This window comes from Stylophora pistillata, chromosome 6, assembly GCF_964205215.1.
Source record: "Stylophora pistillata chromosome 6, jaStyPist1.2, whole genome shotgun sequence".
Taxonomy (NCBI): Eukaryota; Metazoa; Cnidaria; class Anthozoa; order Scleractinia; family Pocilloporidae; genus Stylophora; species Stylophora pistillata.
Window position 1 is genome coordinate 16,872,075 of NC_142524.1, and position 21,077 is coordinate 16,893,151.

At 37.5% G+C, this 21,077-nt stretch overlaps 1 protein-coding gene across 1 annotated transcript in view; it reads right to left on the reverse strand.

The window, feature by feature from the left end:
* Positions 1-8,189, reverse strand: part of LOC111324075 (dynein axonemal light chain 1) — an 8,508-nt gene extending 319 nt beyond the window's left edge. The window contains exons 1-9 of the mRNA XM_022927567.2: positions 8,091-8,189; positions 7,972-8,010; positions 7,422-7,531; positions 6,612-6,667; positions 5,288-5,343; positions 2,864-2,953; positions 1,513-1,566; positions 631-667; positions 468-554 (exon numbers count right to left, since the gene is read on the reverse strand). Of these exons, the coding sequence (XP_022783302.1) occupies positions 468-554; positions 631-667; positions 1,513-1,566; positions 2,864-2,953; positions 5,288-5,343; positions 6,612-6,667; positions 7,422-7,531; positions 7,972-8,010; positions 8,091-8,093 (532 nt within the window). The 5' untranslated portion in view covers positions 8,094-8,189. The remainder of the gene's footprint in view (positions 1-467; positions 555-630; positions 668-1,512; positions 1,567-2,863; positions 2,954-5,287; positions 5,344-6,611; positions 6,668-7,421; positions 7,532-7,971; positions 8,011-8,090) is intronic.
* Between the last annotated feature and the right edge of the window lie 12,888 nt (positions 8,190-21,077).

The window sequence follows — 21,077 nt, forward strand, 5'->3', positions numbered from 1 at the left end:
TCACTCCTTCCATCCTCCCTATTCAAAAATGATTTCTTCATTTGTTCAAAAAGGGTTGCCTATAATGTAGCAGGTTTGTACATCTCACTTATTTCAAGCACTTAATAGTGACAAACTCATCATTATTTAATATTAATCAACCCTTTAACCCCCACGAATGAGAAAGAAAGAAATTCTCCTTACAATGATATCAAGATCATATCAAGCAGAAAAGAACTGAGAGTAAAGAAAAAATATCAACAAGGAGAACATTACTTGATCCAATACCAAATTCTCTGAACTAACATCATAAAAATTGTATGCAAGACAGTAAGAAGAGTTATTGATGAGATTTGGGAATGCAAGCATCAACTCATTCACGTTTATTTAGCCATACCCTCTAAAGAATACTAAGTAGTGACACAGATGATCAATATGGGCAAGTATGAGAAAAAGAATATAATTATGTCGAATATGAAAACTCTCACCATCCAACTTTGTCAGCTTTGACAACCTTTTTGTGGCATGGTCTCTCCAATCCCCATCTGCTGTATGTTTCTCTTCTAGAGGGTTACCTTTCATGTAAATGCAAATCTACATGTAAGGTATTATTGAATAAGATTCTTACAACACTGAATAACAAACCCTTACCAACAAACAACAGATCCTCTAACTGTGGAAGATCGGCCTAAAAAAATTAAAAGAAAAAGGTGTTAATGCCATTTCAAATATATAATTCTTTCTCTCAAAGGGTTCATTAATTAATTGTCACAAATACAATAACATGTAAAACCACACATACAGTCCTGAGAATTTGAATGTTACAGGGCATATTCGTCAATACCTCCAAGCTTGCTCACATTGTAAATATTGCATGGCTTTATTTTGATTACCAGCATGACTAACAGCCAATAACAAAGTCTAAGATAAATTTACCAACTGACCTTTTCCAGGTCTCAAAAGGTTATTAATGAATAATAATAAAAATAATAACAATTATAATAATAACAAAAACAGAAGAAGGAAAAAGTAGGTAAATCACAGATCAAGGGAAAATATCTTTCCATTGAACAAAATGAAATGAAATAATACAAAATAAATGTATCGGTATGTACAAGTCTGTTGTGCAGAAGGCAAAGCTATAGAATATTTTCAATGTTTTATGCATCTCTTTCGTTACTTTTTCAAAGCTGTTTGCATAACAGGTAGTCAAAAGTAACAGCTGTTGTTAATACTTAAAAACAAACTACAGACAGCAGGTTTCGCATGCTACTTTAACCCTTAACCTCCCATGAGCGACCAAGAGAAAATTTCCACTTACAATATGAATACAATATCAAGCAGAGTCACAAGTGATGAGAATACTCAGACAAAAATATCAATCATAGGATTACCAGTTGATCCAATAACAATTCTCTGAACTAACATCATAAGAATTGTATAGCTGACAGTAAGGAGAATTCATGATAAGTTCTTGGGAGTGGAGGGAACAATTAATATGACTTGTCTCTGTAACAAAGTCACAAAGCTTACCAGTTTCTGAAATTCTTCCCATGATTTAACTTGGTTGTTTGACATGTACAAAACCTTGAATATTAAAAAAGATGAATAAAGCTCAACATTAAAAGAGAAAACAGTGGATTAACATTTTATCCTTGATCAAGGATACTTTCATCCTCCACTTTCTTTCAGTATGTTTGGTTTTAAAAGATCACTGGCTATTTTCATTAGGGTGGAAAATCTTCAGTTGAGTAAAATCACAATATGTTCATGTAAACTGTAACATATGATATAGGATATATCATATGTAGGGCAAGCAACTTAATTTCCATCACGTGGATAACTAAAACTCAACAGTATAGTACACAATAATTTGGATATATCAACAAAGTTGAAATGGTAAATTGGCCACCGTAATGATTACAAAAGCTGACGTTTTGAGCGTTAGCCCTTCGTCGTCACTCCGACGAAGGGCTAACGCTCGAAACGTCAGCTTTTGTAATCATTACGGTGGCCAATTTACCATTTCAACTTTGTTGATATATCCAAATTATTTCGTTACTCCCACCAACGCAGCCCCAAACAGTTTCTTTCGAAACTATCAGCCTTTATTCATTAGTATAGTACACATATTTACAAGTACCTTGATTCTCCAAATATAGATACCAAAGTAATAGGGCATAACAATTAAAACAAATTCTGCATTCTGATTGGCTTTTTGATCAAGGTTCTCACTAGAAGTTTGTACAGTCATTGCTTGCTACTTTCACACATAACACTAAAATACTTGGCCAAAGGTCATGTATCTCGAGCCTGTTGAGCTAAGCTGCTCATGGCCCTTTGCCTTTGCTTTGCAGCCGTCACTTTTGGGCATGTTGGAAGACAACATCAATGAGAGGCATGGGCTAGAATTTACAACTGCAATATGGCAGCCATATTTCAACATTGGGAAGACATTGGCAAGTATAGCAGTAACTGTTCGATCATTCTTTGGTCTGCTGACAGGCTATTCATTTCAAAAACTAAAACCGAACAACAGTCAATACTAAACTCAGTTACCTTCTCAAAAAGTTGTTCTTTTATTTGCATTAATAGACAAACTGATCTACTGGTCAAAGTGCTTTGACAGCCGTAACACTTGCCAGTGACACCAGGTGTTACAGGTTACGTATGGGTTCAATTCAGAACCCTGTTTGACGAAAAAGTTACTCTACGGTCCTTTACTAACCAAGTTTAAAAATCAAGATGGTTGAATTTCAGCTACTGTTTTCTTTAAAATTTTAAACCCTCACTAATTTACATCAGCCCACGAAAATGCCACCTTGACCTCACTCTTAGTCAATATTAAGCAGACACAAGTATGTCAATGTAATGATATCCTTACCTTCAGTTTCTTGAGAACACCAATGCCCTTAAGCTTCTCAATGTTATTGTAGGATATCCAGAGTTCTTCAAGTGTCTCTGCTACAGCTTCCTGGGGAAAACAATGGCAACAAATAACTACAGTTGTAGAAACCTGCTACCTTGAACTTTGTTAACTCGTGCTCCTTGCTAACTCAAACAAAATACAATCTCCCCTGGACCTATTTTACGTTTCCCTTAGGAGTTTGAGTTCAAGGTGTTCTATGATGTACTTCAATAAGCCCTTGGATTTAAAATCCCAAAGAGTACATCTTTTTCACATGGGAACCTATCAGTAGCTACCTTCGTGGTTAATAAAAATTCATGAGAAAACAAATATAAAATGGTTTCTTTGAAATTATCCTTTCAGTGTTCATTGTTAGAAAAAAAGTACAATAGCAGCCCATGGGTAACATGAATCAGAAAGGCAAAGTCAGAAGACAAATACATTGTAAAATACTCAAAAAAGGTTACTGAGTGTACCTAAGAAAAACATACAGAGTACTCCTCAATTGACCTAGAAGGGAGAATTAAAAGACAATCCTGGCTTTCAAATCAATGGAGTTAATATGAACACAGGCGTCCCAGGCTTGTGTCTTGAGAAAAAAACGAAAGATTATTTCTTGAAAGTATCTTGCGTCGCATGACACTGTATTAAGTTATGTAAGGAACCATTGAGAACTTGAATGGGCAATGAAATATGGTTCATTCATAGCACTAAGTATTTCAAAATATGAACATTTTACACTTAAGATTGATAAGACTGACTCACTTCTTGCGTGTCCATTTTGTTTTTAGTGATTTCCACTGTTTTAGGCTTGCTTTGCCATCACTATTTTTCCTGTTATCAGACGAAGTCAAGGCTGCACAATTTTGACCATTGTCCATGCAGAGGTGGTTTGCTCCTGGAAAATTCATCTATTTGGCAATTTTTTTACCCACAGCTTGCAATCCAAGATCATTGCACCCTGGAAGGTGTCTCAATTCCAAAAATCTCTGTACTGTATGCTGAAAACGAGCCTTTTCTATCATCATTTCCAGGTTTGTGCCTTTGACATACAGATGGGACAGGACTGCACAAGAGGCTTGGGTCTAAAGTAAATTTTTTCTCCAGTGCAAGTGCTATGGTCAATTTATGTACAATACTTATCCCATTCCCTCAGTGAAAGTGAATAGAGATTTAGCAATGAGTTTACATGAAATGTGATCATTCATTACAGCCAATTTCAGGTGGCAAAATATTTCACCTCCTTTCCATGAATTTATAAAGCAATATATGTGTAGGAAAATAACATATGTATGGGATTCCATTCCTCCTAAATATCTGAGGTTCACGGTTAAAAAAGATTTGTTCTGTATAAATTCAAGCTATTCGCCCATGATTTGAAAATGCAATAATCAATCCACACAGTTCCCTGAATGAAATCTATGGTTTTCCACCTTTGTTTACTCTTTTGGGATTCACTGTATCTCTTACACTGGGTGCTAGAGGGTATTTTTCTTTTTAGCAGCGAAACTACCTCACCAATGATTGTGGCTAAAAAAGAAAAACCCTCTAACAACCAGGACATTCATCTCTTCATCTCCGATAGCATTTTAGCAAAATTGCAAACCAAGTGGAATGTAATTGAATTTAATCCATTGGTTACTGACTTTAACTGTTAAAGTGTCACCTTTAACAGACTAACGCGAGGTGTCACTGTGGGAATGGGGTAAGTATTGTACATAAATCGACCATACCAATTGCGGCAGAGAGAAAATTGACTTTAGACCCAGGCCTCTTGTGTGGTCGTGTCCAGTCTGTACATCAAAGGCACAGGCAGACAGAAACGAACTTGGAAATGATATGGTAGAAAACGCTAGTTTTCAGAGTAGAGTGCAGAGATTTTTAGTATTGAGACACTTTCCAGTGTGCAATGATCTTGGAATGTAAGCTGTGGGTAAAAAAATTGCTGAATAGATAGATTTTCTTGGCACAATCCACCTCTGCGTGGACAACAGTCAAAATCGTAGTGTGCAGCTTGACTTCATCCAATAATAGGAAAAACAGTGATGGCAAAGCTAGCCCAAAACAGCAAAAAATTGCCAAAAAAACACAACAGACACACAAGAATTGAGTCAGTTTTATCAATCTGAAGTGTAAAATGTCCATATTTGGAATATTTAGTGTTGTAAATGGACCACATTTCGTTGCCCATACTATTCTTTATAATGCATTCAAATTCTCAACGGTTCCTCAGGTAACTTAAAACTGAGTCACAAAACACATGACACTTTCAAGAAATAATCTTTCAGTTTTCCTTGAGATATGAGCTTGGGACACCTGTGATATGAAGGCCTAAAGAAACCAAACACATCTCTTTGACACAACATAGTCAAGACAGCTGATTTGCTTCAGTTCACTTACCAAGCCATTAAGGTTTTTAATGTTATTTCTTCCTAGTGACAGAATTTTCAGATTCCCTTCAAAGAAATAAACAAGGCAAAATTTAATTGGTTATTTTAAAACTATTTTTGAAGGAAATACCTAACTTGCAGTCATCATTGTTTGGGAAAAAAGAGCACAGTTTGTGTAAAACACCCCTGACATCTACTATAATTCTTTATCTAAACCTTTCAGTTATCAACACTGTTAAACAATTTGAAAACATCACTCAGGACAACTAACATCCACTACGCCTTGGTGCAATCTCCAAACAACTTTAATAAAAACCCACACAAACATGAAGGGCTATTCAGCTTTGGAGCTATAAAGTAGAGCTAGTAGATCTCATAACTTTTTGTCAAAATTACATTTACATGACTTGTATAATCATTCAGTTCTAAACCAGACCAACAGCCTGTCCTTTAACACAGAGGTGTATTTTTGGCACAGACATGCACACAGCTAAAAGGTTGGGAAATAATTCCACAGATCATTCAGCAAAGAAGTTAGGGTAATTTACTCCACATTAGAGTTAGATTGTCTAAAATTTACCCTGGAGTCTACCCTAGTAAGATTGGATAGAGAGAACAAAATAGACCAAAACAATGGGATGTTTCATATGTTCAATGTTGACATCTGCACCACAGCAATCCTAACATTCAAAATTACTTGAATTTGGTGTCAAGTCATTTTTATGCATGACTTAAGTTCAGAGTATTCACTGTATTTCTGAAGGTTTCCACATTACAGTGTCCAAAAAGCTAACACAGTGATTCCAATGCCAACTACAGAAGTGAGATCATACAAAATCATGTAGCAATATAATTATTTGTTATGGAACAATTTGCCCATAATGTGAAATGATCTGACTTCTTTGTGAAAATTTGTGACCATCATGTGGAAGAATCTGACTCAAAATATGGTATGACCACAGAACTGAATGAAAAAATACCACAAATAGTTGAAAGATCTGAGCTCTGAGCCAACATATTGCTAATATTTTCCCATTACCAAGAATAAATACACGATAAATAGTGTTTAACACGAAAATTTTCTTGGAAGTTACAAGAAATTGTTTTTCATCCATATTATTTTCAAAATTTTTCCAGCACCCTGTCAGACACCCAGCTGAACACCCTGCTAAAGAATAACTCCCTTATGTCTTAGTACATGGCCAATATCAAAGAACTGCACTAATTACTTAACTGTATGAAAATATGTATCAAACTAACAATTTAACATTTAAAAAAACGATCAACATGACCATTATGGAACAGGAAAAAAGAATATTTGCAAATGCACTTACGTAAACCATTAAGGTTGGCAATTTTCTCAATGCAGTTTGTGGATAAGGACAGTTTCCTGCAAGTTGAGCAAAATCATCACTGTAACTGAGAATCCGAGTTAATGTAATATTATCTGCATATGACAGTGACAACTTACATACAATGTAAAAGCTGCAACCCAGTGGTTAAAAAAATAAATCAAAAGCCTTCAGCTAATACTGGAATGAAACAATATTTTTACATTTGTGCGTAACACTTCATTTTGATTACACTGATTGTGCTGAAAATCAAAAGAGCAACAAAAGCTGTTTTTAATTTATCCTGGACAGATTAGGATTAAGCAAAGGACATGTGTACTGCATGTTCTCCAACTAAGACAATGGACAATTTACATGCATATATTGTTTAAGGTGAATTGTCCCTTGCCCAGGTATGGCCAAGTGGTGCTGTGTAAAAGACTCACCCTACATTAAGCAGTCAGTTGTCAAAGACTCCAAATTTTTACACTCTAATTACTGTAATTTTAATAATAATTACTGTAATTTTAATAATAATAAGCGGTCACTTCTATTAGGGCATTGTAGCCACCTTTTACCAAGTCACAACAACCTTTTTGCATTGTCCTCCACCTGTACTGAATGGTCACTTGTGGTGAAACCACTCAAGTAAGATTAATATATCAAGTAAACTTGATCCATGTTTTCTCCCAAGCAAATTTTTGAGTGGTCTGACTATAATCCCTTATTTTACTTCCTTCTTCTGATAATTTGTTACCTAATAAACCTTCACTAAGAAGCTTAAAACTAACATCAGAATACAAGCATACTTACACACAGTTTGTAAGAGTAGACAAGGACGCATCCATCTTCTCTATTGGAGGATACTGTGCATATAGTTTGACTTCCTCTGATTCTGATGCTTTTTTCTCATGTTTCTGTTCCTGTTTATTACATACACAATTCATAATTAAATTCTTGGATAACTGACATTATGCCAAAATACCACTGACTTCCCATCTTCTCTCCTCACATAATTTGGATTTTAAATAATGATACTAACTTAAAATTTATTCAATTTTTTTGATGAAATACTTGGGAAAAAAAAAACTGAACATTCTGCCATGTCAAAGTACCATGGCACTTTCTGGCTGTGCAATGAACTCGGAATTCTAAAGGTGAAAGTCAGATTTTAACCTTGTCATTTAATACCAAGCTTATCAAATAATCACAAAATGATGTTGTGCTATTTTCAAAGAAAAATACACAGGGTGTGTGTGAAGAAAACAGTACTTACTTTGTTACAAATCCTTCTACTTCAAGTTCGCCATCGCTGTATTTCGATTGATGTCTAACCAAATAAATTATGCAACTTACAACTTACCCATTTTGCCAAAGCATCCTTGATTGTTGTTCCCTTGGACTGAGAGAAAACAGAGAAAAAGTTTTTTATGAATTACTTTTCAAAATGGAAGTTTTTTTTTTAATCGAGATAGTACGTACCATTTCTGATAAGGTGCCTGGGAATGAATATCAATCTGTTGGGGCTCTTTTACCTTTCTCGCAGAAACTCAAAATGGTGGATCACTATGGGAACAAGAAAAATTCGCTCACAAAGCATGATGGGGCGAAAGGAGTGAAGACCAATCAGAGGAGAGAAGTAAGAATATGGCGGTCGATTAATGTTTAGTGGAAATACAGAACTCTTGGAAAAGAACTGCTGCGATTCTGGAAAAGGATAAAATTGGAGACTCTGCTGTCGATATTAAGCGGAGCATTTGGCACATACTCTCATCGTCCTTATCATCAAGCACAAGCAGCTTTTGCTGGACAAGTACAGTGAAGACAATGATAGCCCTTGCAATGTTTGTTGGAAGAGATCTTCTAGTTTCAACAATCCTTTATGTTCTTGAAGAGTCTTTGGTCGTTGTGCCGAGAAACCTCAGGTTTAGGAAATATACAAATTTCCCAAGAGTATGTGGGGGTTCATCAGACGTCATAGAGTGTCACCATTGAAATCGCTGGTATAAATTCTCTTAAAATGGGGAGACGACAAAACGCGGAGCCCTATTCCATGGAGTACATGTACCCTATGGAGTACCTAAATGGAGTACCCCTAAAAGTTATGTATTGGTCAAATAAAATACTTCATAAACATGGTAAATCATATAGATGTACATATCTTTAGTTAATACAATTTGATATTGCCAGCTCTCCGATTGTCACAGTTCAAATTGTTACGATTGTCACAGTGACTGTCCAGTTTTTTGGGGAGAAGGATTTGACGGCCCTCTCAACCAAAGAAGCCATGAGCAACTGTACTTTGGGAAATGAGTATTTTCTGTGAAAATAGCCTTATCGCCGCTCGCACTTGCCTCGCATTTTGAAGAGGAAAATAAACATGAGGTAACTGTGAGTTAGTTCAACAGTACTTTGAGCAGGAGAAGCGGTTCATTGTCTGAAAGCGATTTTCAGTCATCAGTAGTCCGCGTGGAGACGTAGCCCTAAGCCTATGATCCATTTATAAGATTTTCCCGAAGAATGTACGAGCTCCGAATATATGTTCCGATGATTAACCGAAAACTATCCGAGGGTCTCCGAAGTTACCCGGAGATCCTCGAGGAACAATCAAACCCCGGTTTCACTTGTTTTTTTATCGACTTTTTTATTTCATCTTTTGTTTATTTTTAATTATTAACTTATCTATTTTTTAACGGCCGTGAAACTAAATAATAAAGAGCAAATCATTCGTGAAATTATAGGTTAACATGGTCAGCGTCCCTTTAATCGGATCTCGATTATTCATTAAAAGGGTACAAAGAAAATATAGCAATGCCTTCGCTCCGACGAAGGGCTAACGCTCGAAACGTCAGCTTTTATAACCGTAACGGTGGCCAATTTACCATTTCAACTTTGTTGATATATTCAAATTATTTCGTTACCCCCACCGACTCAGCGCCAAACAGTTTCTTTAGACTATCAGCCTTTTTAGCAATGCCTTAGTCAGTCTGCCATTTTTTCAATTACAATTCCGAGAAAGCACTGCTTAAAGAAAGCGATAAGCTCTTCCGTTAGAGACAGGCCTCCCTCAGTTCTCCTCAACAGACCTTGCAAGCGGCCTGTATACCAGGGACGACGTGTGCACAGACATGCTGTGTTAATATGGTAGTATCTTCTTTGTGATGTTCCTAACTTCCAACATTTTGTGCCATCTAAGTACAGATTTGGATACCAGTCCACCTCTAAACGTCCAATGACTGCCATGCTATCAACAGGTTGAGAGTCTTTTTGAAAGCTTCCTTCACATCCGTTACATTTTGAGATGTTTCCTTTTAGCTGCATTTGAAAGAAAGGATTAGAAGATTCAGGAATGATGGGTTTCGGCGGTAAGGAAAACCTTGGGGCACGGATGGTTGGAGTGGACGCATACCGCTAAGCGAATGCTGCTGCGTAGAAGGCCGGCGACAGCCTTTGGCTAAACATAGATGTCGCAAATGACTGTGGTAACGGCCCTGGGTACCCAAAAGGATGACTTTGGCAGCCCCTCCCATTGCTGTGGCCACGTGAGACACCTTGCTGGTCAGGGCAAAAGTCTGATGCTTTGGCCGTAGATCTGATATTTTTATTCAAAATTCAAGTTATTAATTCAAGTTTAACTAAAAAATAATAATTTCGTGATCAATTTTTAGACAATGGCGTCACTAGCGTATTTTACTGCGTTTTACTGCGTATTTTACTGCAAGGCCTGCGTTTTCGATCTTTCTTTGTTCTTCGGATGAGGAAATAAGAGTGGGATATCGGGGTAGTTACTTGTCCAACCGGAAACAAACTGATTTGAATTTACCCAATATCCATCCACTTGGCTAAGACAAAATTCACCATCAAAAATTCCGTGCAACTAACATAAAAATAGATTCTTCAGCGTTTTCTTAATTCCTGATAGGTGTTCGACCATGTTCATGGGGGTTCGATTGTTCCTCAGGCCGGATCCTCGAGTAACTTCGGAGTATGTGCACAGCTCGTACACAACTCGGAAAATCTTCGGAGTTGTTTTAAATTAAAGACAGGCCTTGAAAACCTCAGGGATCTTCGAGTAACTTCGAAAACTTTCAGATAATCTTTGGTTAATCTTCGAGTTTATTCGGAGCAGGTACGCTCTTCGGAAAGGTAAGCTGGAAAACCTGGAAGGTCTGTTGAGGAGGAATGAGGGAGGCCTGTCTCTAACGGAAGAGCTTATCGCTTTCGTTAAGCAGTGCTTTCCCGGAATGGAAATTGTGTAAATGGCAGACTGACTAAGGCATTTCTATATTTTCTTTGTACCCTTTTAATGAATAATCGAGATCCGATTAAAGGGACGCTGACCATGTTAACCTATAATTTGATGAATGATTTTCTGTTTATTATTTAGTTTCACGGCCGTTAAAAAATAGTTAAGTTAATAATTAAAAATAAACAAAATATGAAATAAAAAAAAGTCGATAAAAAACAAATGAAGCCGGGGATTCGATTGTTCCTCGAGGATCTCCGGGTAACTTCGGAGACCCTCGGATAGTTTTCGGCTAATCCTCCTAGTATATATTCGGAGCTCGTACAGTCTTCGGAAAAATCTTGAAAAAAGAAAAAAGAAGAATTGAAAAAACAAGCCTTCAAAAATTCAGCGCTCTCTGGGTAACTTCGGAAACCATTGAATAATCTTCGTGTTAATCATCGGAGTATATTCGGAGCTCGTACACTCTTCGGAAAATCATCGGAGTCGTTTTGAATTAAAAAAACAGACGTTGAAATATTCCGGCGGAATTCCGGATTCCAGCTTTTCCAGACTACCTTCCTTCTGCTAACTTCCTTTTGTCTTTTAACGCCACGAGAAATTCCCACGCGCATGACCCCATGCAACCTCTCTTCAGCTAGTGTTACTCGAGGTCAAAAATGTTTGTTTTAAAACGGTCACCAACGGTAACCAAGTTGCATCACCTCGGTTTTTCAAAGTATGTCCTCGAATGGCTGGCTAATTACCTGTGCCGCAGAAGACATTACGTTCAAATTGATGATCGCAAAACGTCATCCGCGTACTCTCCGAATTTGGAATCCCCCAAGGCTCAATCCTTGGACCGATGTTGTTCAATCTCTACGTCGCGGATCTTCAAGATATTCTTCCACCTACAATCAAAAGTTTCCAATATGCCGACGATACAACATTATACTCTAGCTGTTCTACACCGCCGATCACATCTCAAGCGGAAAGCATGAATGCAACCCTGGCAGGCCTCGGCGCCTGGTCAAATTATTCAAACCTGGCCCTGAATTCTACGAAAACCAAGGCCATTCTTTATATCTCAACTCCACAGATGGCTCATGTACATTCTCTCGTTAATCTGGGGTTGGGATTAGAAATCTCGGTAAACCACTGGAACGTATAAATGTTGCAAAACTTCTGGGAGTACACATTGACTCGAATCTTAAATGGAATTTCATATCAGTTCTATTCTTAAATCTTGTTATGCGACTCTGAGAACCTTAAGAAAAATAAGGAACTTTACTAATTTTAAACTACGGAAACATTTGGTAGAAACATTAATTCTGTCTAAAATAAGCTACTGTGACATTGTTTTTTATCCACTACCAAAGTTCCTCCCAGCTAGACTACAAAGGCTCCAGTTCGCTATGGCTAGTTTCATCACTTGTAAATACGTAAACAGTATATCTACCATTTTGGATCTTGACTGGCTACCTATCCTGGAGCTAAGGGACGCTACTAAAGGCTATTTTTTAAGCACAGTATTCTGATAACTGGCCCTCCCATTTAAATTTGCAAGTCGTTAAACCCGTTGGGCATCTCCGTTCCAGTGTTGCTCCAAGGCTTTATGTTCCATTTGTACAAGGCACCTTTCAGCATTCAGCAGCTATGATTTTTAACGAACTGCCAGCAAATATAAGGAATTGCACAGATTTTAAAGAATACTGCAGGCTCTGCAAGGCGTTCTTAAAGGCGCGCGCTTTGTCTTCCACCAACCAATATATTCTACATATTTACTTTCATCTATAGTTTTTATTACAATTTAGTTATTCATTATAATTCGGTTTTAATATTAAATATTAGTATCGTAGGCCTTCACAGATGAAGAGCCACACCTTTTATTTGGATATACTGTGAACAAACCGTTATTATTATTGTTCTTATTATTATTATTATTATTATTATTATATATTCGTGGACGAAGAAAAGCTCTTTTTAAAGGGCTCGCAACTAGGGCTTGCTCTTACGCTAGTCTAAGTTTGGAGCTGTGGCTGAACGTCGTTATATTTTGAGAAGCCTAGAAAGGTTCCCTTGTTTTTCTCACGCTTACAAGCGTATGTTCCATTAAATCCATGCAGACGTGACCACGAAACGTATGTTCCAATTATTTATTGCAATGTGCTAGGTCAAGTTTTCACATGCTGTGCGACTTATGTCGCGACTAAAACTCGTGGCAAATTTAGTGCAACAAAAAATAAATAAACAGGTTTACAACGCAGCTGCCTTTCATATATAATGGTTCATTCATAACACTCAGTAAAGGAAAAAAATCAACACTTAGTTTTAGTCACGTGCGTTATCGTCTTGGGGATGAATGAGCCAAGTGTTTGAATGTCTTTGTACAAACTTCGTGCAACATGTCCTGACATTCGTTCCGGGTTTTAGGATTTGGGGTCATATTCCGTCGTTCCGTCATTCCATCATTCCAGTATTCTGGCATTCGGCATTCCTTCGTTTCGGCTTTTAGGGTCGCCCGCAATTATGAGCTTCCACTGGCCGCGAAACTTCTATGTACTCCACTTTTCACCACTGGATCGGATTGATTAGTATTTGATAACTGGAACGTGAAAATTTATCGGTTTCGACGGTTTTGCACGCGATTTTCGGTTTTGATCGACTCTATATGTGATTTTGCGGTTTTGGGGTTTTGGCTGATTTTTCTACAGTTTGGGTGGTTACTAACGGATCCGAATTACTCCCTCCTTCAAATGTTCCCCTTCTTTGCGAGTAAATGCAAAGCTGAAAAGGCCGTTGTTCGCATTGACAGGTTTATCTATCACTGGTGCGACCATCATGTACTGCGTTTTCGTTTGCCCCATTTTACTTACATTGACTGCAGTGATATGCAAAATAGACTCCTGAAAGGTTTGAAGTTTTTTAAGTCTTTCCGAGAAGTTCGTGTTATCAATAATGTAGTGTACGTTTCCTTATTTAGTTGTTTCATTAAATTTCAGAGGGAATTTGTATGGCAAAGTTTTAAATCGATAAAAGTAATCGCTTAACTCAGTCAGACATTATTCCTCCAAAAGTATCCCCTTCGATTATAAATTTGGAGGGCAAGCTCAGTCATTAGTCGGGGAAAGCAGTTTTCTACTCGGTTTAATTTTGCTGGGAAAAAATTATCTGCTCCACCGATAAGGTATGACTTGTGTGTCCCACTTTGTTAACCTATTTTCAGAGTAAATATCTTGCACCCATATATCAAAGTTATTGTTTAATTTCCCCTGGTTTGTACCGCCATTTTTTTAAGGTTTGGTCAGACTGAAAGATGAACAAAAAAAAGACAAAAATAAAAGCAGAGAGCCCATCTTAAAGTCAACTGATAAAATCAGTAACGAGTACCTTGCATAATATTTTCCTTTTAAAAAATTCATTTTATCTGCGTTGGTTTGCATGTCATAACTTGTGGGTGTATTTCAAGTATATATCAACAAAGTTGAAATGGTAAATTGGCCACCGTAATGATTACAAAAGCTGACGTTTCGAGCTGACGCTCCGACGAAGGGCTAACGCTCGAAACGTCAGCTTTTGTAATCATTACGGTGGCCAATTTACCATTTCAACTTTGTTGATATATCCAAATTATTTCGTTACTCCCACCGACGCAGCCCCAAACAGTTTCTTTCGAAACTATCAGCCTTTATTTCAAGTATAGGTTGATTTTTCCTTTTTTATTTTGGAATGACGAGAGATTATAAAATACTCCAGGAACATCGGAAAAAGTGTCTCACCAATCTCTATTCAGTTCATCGAAAAAAAGATACTCGTTTACAATTTGCTTATCAATAGGAGCAAGGGGAATTTAAAAAAATCAAAGACTCTTGGAAGGCTGTAAAATATTTAATTTCGAGTCAACATGTTTGCCAACTGAACACATCCAGGTTGCATTTTGATATCATTGTTGCAATATTTCAATCATTCCTCAATATCAGACAATGAAGAGCATCTCGTATTGAAAAAAATAATTTTTCTTTTGGTTTTTAAATATCGTCAGCTGATTCACGATTGAAAACTTTCGTCATCTTGTAAAAGCAACATAGCCTCCACGTTTGGTTATGATCTCAGTTGTAAGATTCGTGATTAACGATTAACCATCGTCCTTTTTTTAATTCAATCTTATCGTGTTGGTATTCAGTTCTTCTGGGGAAATATCCGTAGAATGACCAACATTTGAAATTGTTTCTTGGAAAACAACATAGAGTAAATTCATTGTTAGCAAAGCTCTGCTTAGTCAACACACACAAGACGTAAGACCCTCGAAATTCGTCAGGTCTCAACGAAAGTCTATTGTGTTTTCACATAAAAATGCTTCATTCATACCGTCAGCTTACCATTACCACAACAAAGCTTCTCACATATGATGCACGATTCTTCGCAGTAGATAGCGCTATTTATGCAATAGCGAAAATCAGACCTGAAAAAAATCAGGCCTGTACGGGATTCGAACCACTGACCTCTGCGATACTAGTGCAGCGCTCTACCAATTGAGCTAACAAGCCAACTGGGAGGAGGCCGTTAAGTTGATTCGTAATAAACCCGTGATGATAAATCAGATACAAGGAATATATGAAGTTCACATATTCATTGTAACCAAAGCTTCTGACATTATGATGGCGTCGTGTTTCTCTAAAGGAATGCACATTCTTAGAGAGGACGCCCCCTCCGTCTCTCAAACCTCACGACAACATGTATTTGTGAAAGACGACTCCCGCTATCTGAAATGTGTCTCCAGTTGGGAAATCCACGGCAGTGAATGACGCCATAGACTGCACCTTTGAATGTCTCAGCAATCCTTTGTGTTTTTCCATGAACATGGCCACCTATAGAGGAGCTAGCGGAAAATTTTGGTGCGAGTTACTTTCCACTGATAAATACAGAAACGCCACACAATACGGTGGAAGTATGAGTTCGCATCATTTTTCCATTACGGTAGGGCATCCTTAAGTGCATCGATTAGAGCGCCTTTTTAAAAATACTTTTCTTAAGTGTGATTTTTCTGTCTTTGTAGATATTGTAGACCTAAATGGATAATGTTCTTAGAACAGAAATTATGTCGTTTATAGATCTGTCCTGTGACGTTTGTGGAAAATTACAAAACTATGCTGAACAGTTCATGACTGACAACTTCACCTTACTCCTTATACATTGATATATTTCAGTAATCAGTTATTGAGTTATTCATTTATTTGGTTATTCATTTTTGCAGTCCCCTTGTTATTCCTCGCCATGTCAAAACCAAGCTATCTGTGTGACGAATTAGAAATATGGTTCCTTTGAATGTCTCTGTGGAGAAGGCTTGGAAGGAGAATTCTGTGAAGATGGTAGGCAGAGGACACACAACTTTATCACTATTTATGTATATAAGAACGATCCTTCGCAGTAAAGCACTATTTGAGCAATAGTGGAAATCAGACCTGAAAAAAATTTCAGGCCTGTACGGGATTCGAACCACTGACCTATTGTCCACTGACCTATTGTCCACCACTGACCTATTGTCCACTGACCTATTGTCCACTGACCTATTGTCCACTATTGCTCAAATAGTGCTTTACTGCGAAGGATCGTTCTTATATACGTCTCATAACCGCAGTTCACTCATATGTTTCATATGTTTGTTGTTGTTCGATTTATCACTATTATTCCTAATTTCATTTCTGGTTAGATCATGATTAACGATCGATGTTAAAGTGTTTTTACACAGTTACCTCTTCCTGATTTGACTGATAATTTAATTTTTCTTCATTTAGATTATAGAAAGGCATGCAAAACAGTACAAAACAAAGACGAGCGAGTAGAATATACAAGAGTACTTGATTCACAGGAGAAAATTCGCAAGATTTACTGAAAAATCGTACTCAGAATTTGCTTGACCACTTTATATTTGCCACTCTGAGACAACAGGACTTATTTGAACACCGATAACCAGTGGAAAATCCGCGATAGAATAGAATACACATAACCAATGAGATCGCGCTGTTCTGGAATAATATACCAATTTCATCCGGCAGATACCCTGACTTCAACCCCTCCCCTCGTCTTCTATGTTGCAATTTTTTTTGTCACTACTCAACTTCAGAGTTCATTCAGTTTTCATTTCAAAAACTCGTCGTGAAAGAATTAGTGCGCAAGGGTTTTCTGGCCCGTGAAATGAACTTAAGAGTCAAGCCTGGGGACCCTGGGGTCCTTCTATTTTCCTGTCTTCCGATCACTTGCCTCTAATAATTTGCATGATTGGACTGACCATAGCACGGAATTTTGTTCATTTGACAATGAGCCACGTAATCTCTCTCGAAACAACTTTCACATACGATTTTCGGAGGAACAACATTGAATAATCAGTTCTCTTGATTTTACAATGGATTAGAGGAAGGCTGCCATTGACACCTTGAACGCAGTCTAACCTTGGTTTTAATAATCAGCCGGGTTGTATTTAACATGTAAGCTGCGCATCGAGTTCTATAGATGACCACGCCATCACAGCTCAATCGCAGATCAGAAAACTCCTTACATCTACCACTAGGTTAGAGTAATTCATGTATTAAATTTGGCATATGTAGAGATCGCACACTGGCTTAGGCAACGTCCATCTTTTGTCTTTCTATGTGACATCCACGGTCAAATAGTGGTTCAACTTTTTTCTCCAAAACATTGAACTCATTTTCCAATCCCGAATCAAGTGAAGAGACTTGCCTCATTTTGAGTGTGACATTTGAGCTGGGCCTACGGTTATTCTATTCATTGCCGCCTGATTCTTTTGCACTGCAATAACAGTCATGCATTTCCTTTCCCGACTGAGCGATAAGGTAATAAAAAATCTTCGTATCATCATCATTGGTTTACGAAAAAAAAATGTCGTTGGTAGACCACAAGTAAAAGCATGAAATCGTCTCATTCGCAAGCAAATACTTTGTCGAAAGGAATATTCTCTTTGACCACAATAGGGGCCAACGAATATAATTTCATTGAATGAAAACTAAAGGGTCTTCTCGATTACTCATTTTACAGATCAAACGTTACTCAACTGGTTACGCTGTTCTTTGACTCAAAACCAATTTCCATTCTTTGTCACTGGGGAAATTTTGGATGTCGAGATGGAGCCTGGACACCAGTCATGAAGATAGACGGTAACAACTGGGGTGCATGTGGACAAATTGAAAATCCTATATTCTCGTTTATTTTCAGTCCAATGATTTAAGAATCGAAAATCCGATACAGGATCCACATTGTAATTTTCAAATATCATAGGTTTCCTCCCAGATCAGTAGAATTAAAACAAAAAAAACAAGGTTGCATTGTAACCATGGCGAAGAGCTAATTGGACTCAAAAGTTTTAATTATGAAAACTTTGCGAAGGAATTATAAGGTGAAAGTTTTCAAAAATAAAATGCAAAAAGATAAATTGAATAGCGGTTTACTTCCTTAAAGTGAAAGTGCACGTGCTCACTGTTCCCATGAAGCCTCTCATTCGAAATGGATGCGTTCTGTGGTGTAATTTGGAGTCATAGATAACAAAGACTAACGACACTTATCACAAAGACACTTACCACAAAAACTTATCCATTTTACTCGAGTTTCAATGAGAGAACTAAAGGGACGGCGAGTTTGGACAGATAGATTTTCTGTTAAAAGTCGACCGCAGTTGAAACATATCATTTTCGCATACAGATCCATTTCATTTCAGTGAAAAAAAAAAAAACCCATGCGGAGGGGAAAAGAATAGAAATCTATTGTGTAAGAAAATAAAATCTTTTATTCTACCAGCCTTTATTCTTATTGTAGTTTTGTCTCGCAGTTGGCGTCATTTGCCTGAACTTGTAATAGCTCTATTCCATGTATTTCTTATTTTACAAGCGGACATTATTGATATGGAAATAGAGGCTGATAGTTTCGAAAGAAACTGTTTGGGGCTGCGTCGGTGGGAGTAACGAAATAATTTGGATATATCAACAAAGTTGAAATGGTAAATTGGCCACCGTAATGATTACAAAAGCTGACGTTTCGAGCGTTAGCCCTTCGTCGGAGCGAATAGAGGAATTGTGGGTTGTGTGTGCTTTTAAAGGCAGAAAATGGAGCTACGTTATTGGTGGGTGCATGGCAACGAGAAAAACATGAATAAATTAGTGGAATGAAGAGCGTTCATTGATCCCTGTGGGATTGAGACTGCCGGTTTGAAAGATAAGCTTTTGTTCAAGATTTTTACGGCTTTCCGTGCCACCTAAGTGCAAGGAAAGACCGCAGATTGCCATATGTTGCTTAGAATGATTAGGTAAATTAAAATGTCTAGCGACTGGTTTAGATGTGTCCTTGTCATTCCTTTCCACGTCTCGAAGGTGTTCTCGGAATCGGTCACCTAGTCTTCTGCCTGTTTCGCCGATGTATATCTTTTTGCAATAAGTGCAAGTTATGCAATAGATTACATTAGCGGAGGTGCACGTGAAGTGATCGGTGATCTTAATGGATCGTTTACGTCCCGATATTTTATCAGTGTTGTGAATGAAAGGACACGTTTTGCATCGTGCACGAGCGCATTTAAAAGTGCCTGGTTGCTCATTAGTCTGAAAAGAACTTCTGACCAAAAAATTGCCTAAGTTTTTGTCGCGTTTGAATGAAATGAGCGGAGGCTGCGAAAAGATAGTGCTTGTCTCTGGATCGTTTTGAAGTAATTTGAAGTTTTTAAGAATGATGGATTTAACTGAGTGGTTGTGAGGGTGAAACGTGATATGGAAATACTTCGGTTTCTTGAACTATTGATAAAATGTATTTAAGAATCTACTTTCTTTTACAGAACACTTTCCATTATAATTTGGCCTACTGGAGTGACAAAAACGAGTACAATCTCTCTGGAGGAAAGACTGGCTTTGACTCGCAAGAGACCAAGTTACCAACTTACTGGAACATGCCTTTCACTAAAATCTGTCTCGGTATGAAGATCGGCCAACAAATCAACTTTATTGTTATCAACAAGCAGGCTGGGTTTTTGTACTCACTGATGGCTGATGGAAATTACCGCGGAACCTCACTGGGTCGTAACACATGGAAGAAGCTGATTGATTCACGGGCCTCGCTTCAACCCAATTGTAACCGGGAAGGATTAAATTCTCATCTTAGAGCGAGAATCGGAATCAATGGCAACGAACAAAATGACTGCAACTCATCGATTGGTTTTGGGGCTGACACAGCTCACACGTGCGGCAACAGGGCAGCCCATGGGGGTGATAATGGAGATGTCACCATCAAAGCAATATGTGCAGTGACTTAAAAAACGATAAACATTTCTAATAATCATAGCAATAATAATAATAATAATAATAATAAGGATGATGACGCAGTAGTTCTTATCAAGCGCATAGACCACTTTCATAAATGGCTGCCGGATTAATATTCTTTTGTTTAAATTAAATTAGCCCTTCTGGCCTCGTTCTCCAGTACACAAAATTCAAAAGAATACATTATCTCAAGCGAGGCCAGAAGGGCTAATTTAAATTTAAACAAACGAATATTAATCCGGCAGCCATTTATGAAAGTGGTCTATTAGTAACCTCAATACGCTTTAAACGAATGAGAATTATGTAGAATAATTAAGAGAATCTTAGCTGATATTTTAAAGACGGCCGCATTGTAGACTTAAGCTTGGAAAAATTTTAAGAACAAAGGGTAATGGAGAATTTCTTGGATAAAAATGTTTTGAATTTTGTTTTAAATGTAGGTCTTATGAATGTTAACAAATCAGCCACAAGATCAGGTTTCTTCATTATTTGTTTCTTTCCCCACTAAAGAACGACTGTCTCTCGATAGTTAACACGTATCAGGGTCGGATCGAGACGACTTTCTTGATGCATTCATTAACTGGTGGCGTAAACTGCGAAAATTTACAATGAAGCACTTTGTTTTTCGTCCTGATGGTTTGAAGAATTCAAGATAACTAGAATTTTTCCTTTGTCATCTTCGTTCAGTGGGAGTGATCACCAAGCTTAAAATTTACAGTCCTCTTTTGCATCTCCGTTAGGCATTAGCATCACATACCGATATTCCTACTGGGAGAAAGCTTCAAATTTTTCTGCGAGGTGAGAATCAATTCTTGTTCTGAGACATCATTAATGAGTGTTTAGCAATACTTTACTTCCACAATCAGAAATATCCAAGCCACAAGAAAATTCGTTGAGTAATCATTTTCTGTTAAAAAGATCTCTAGGCTT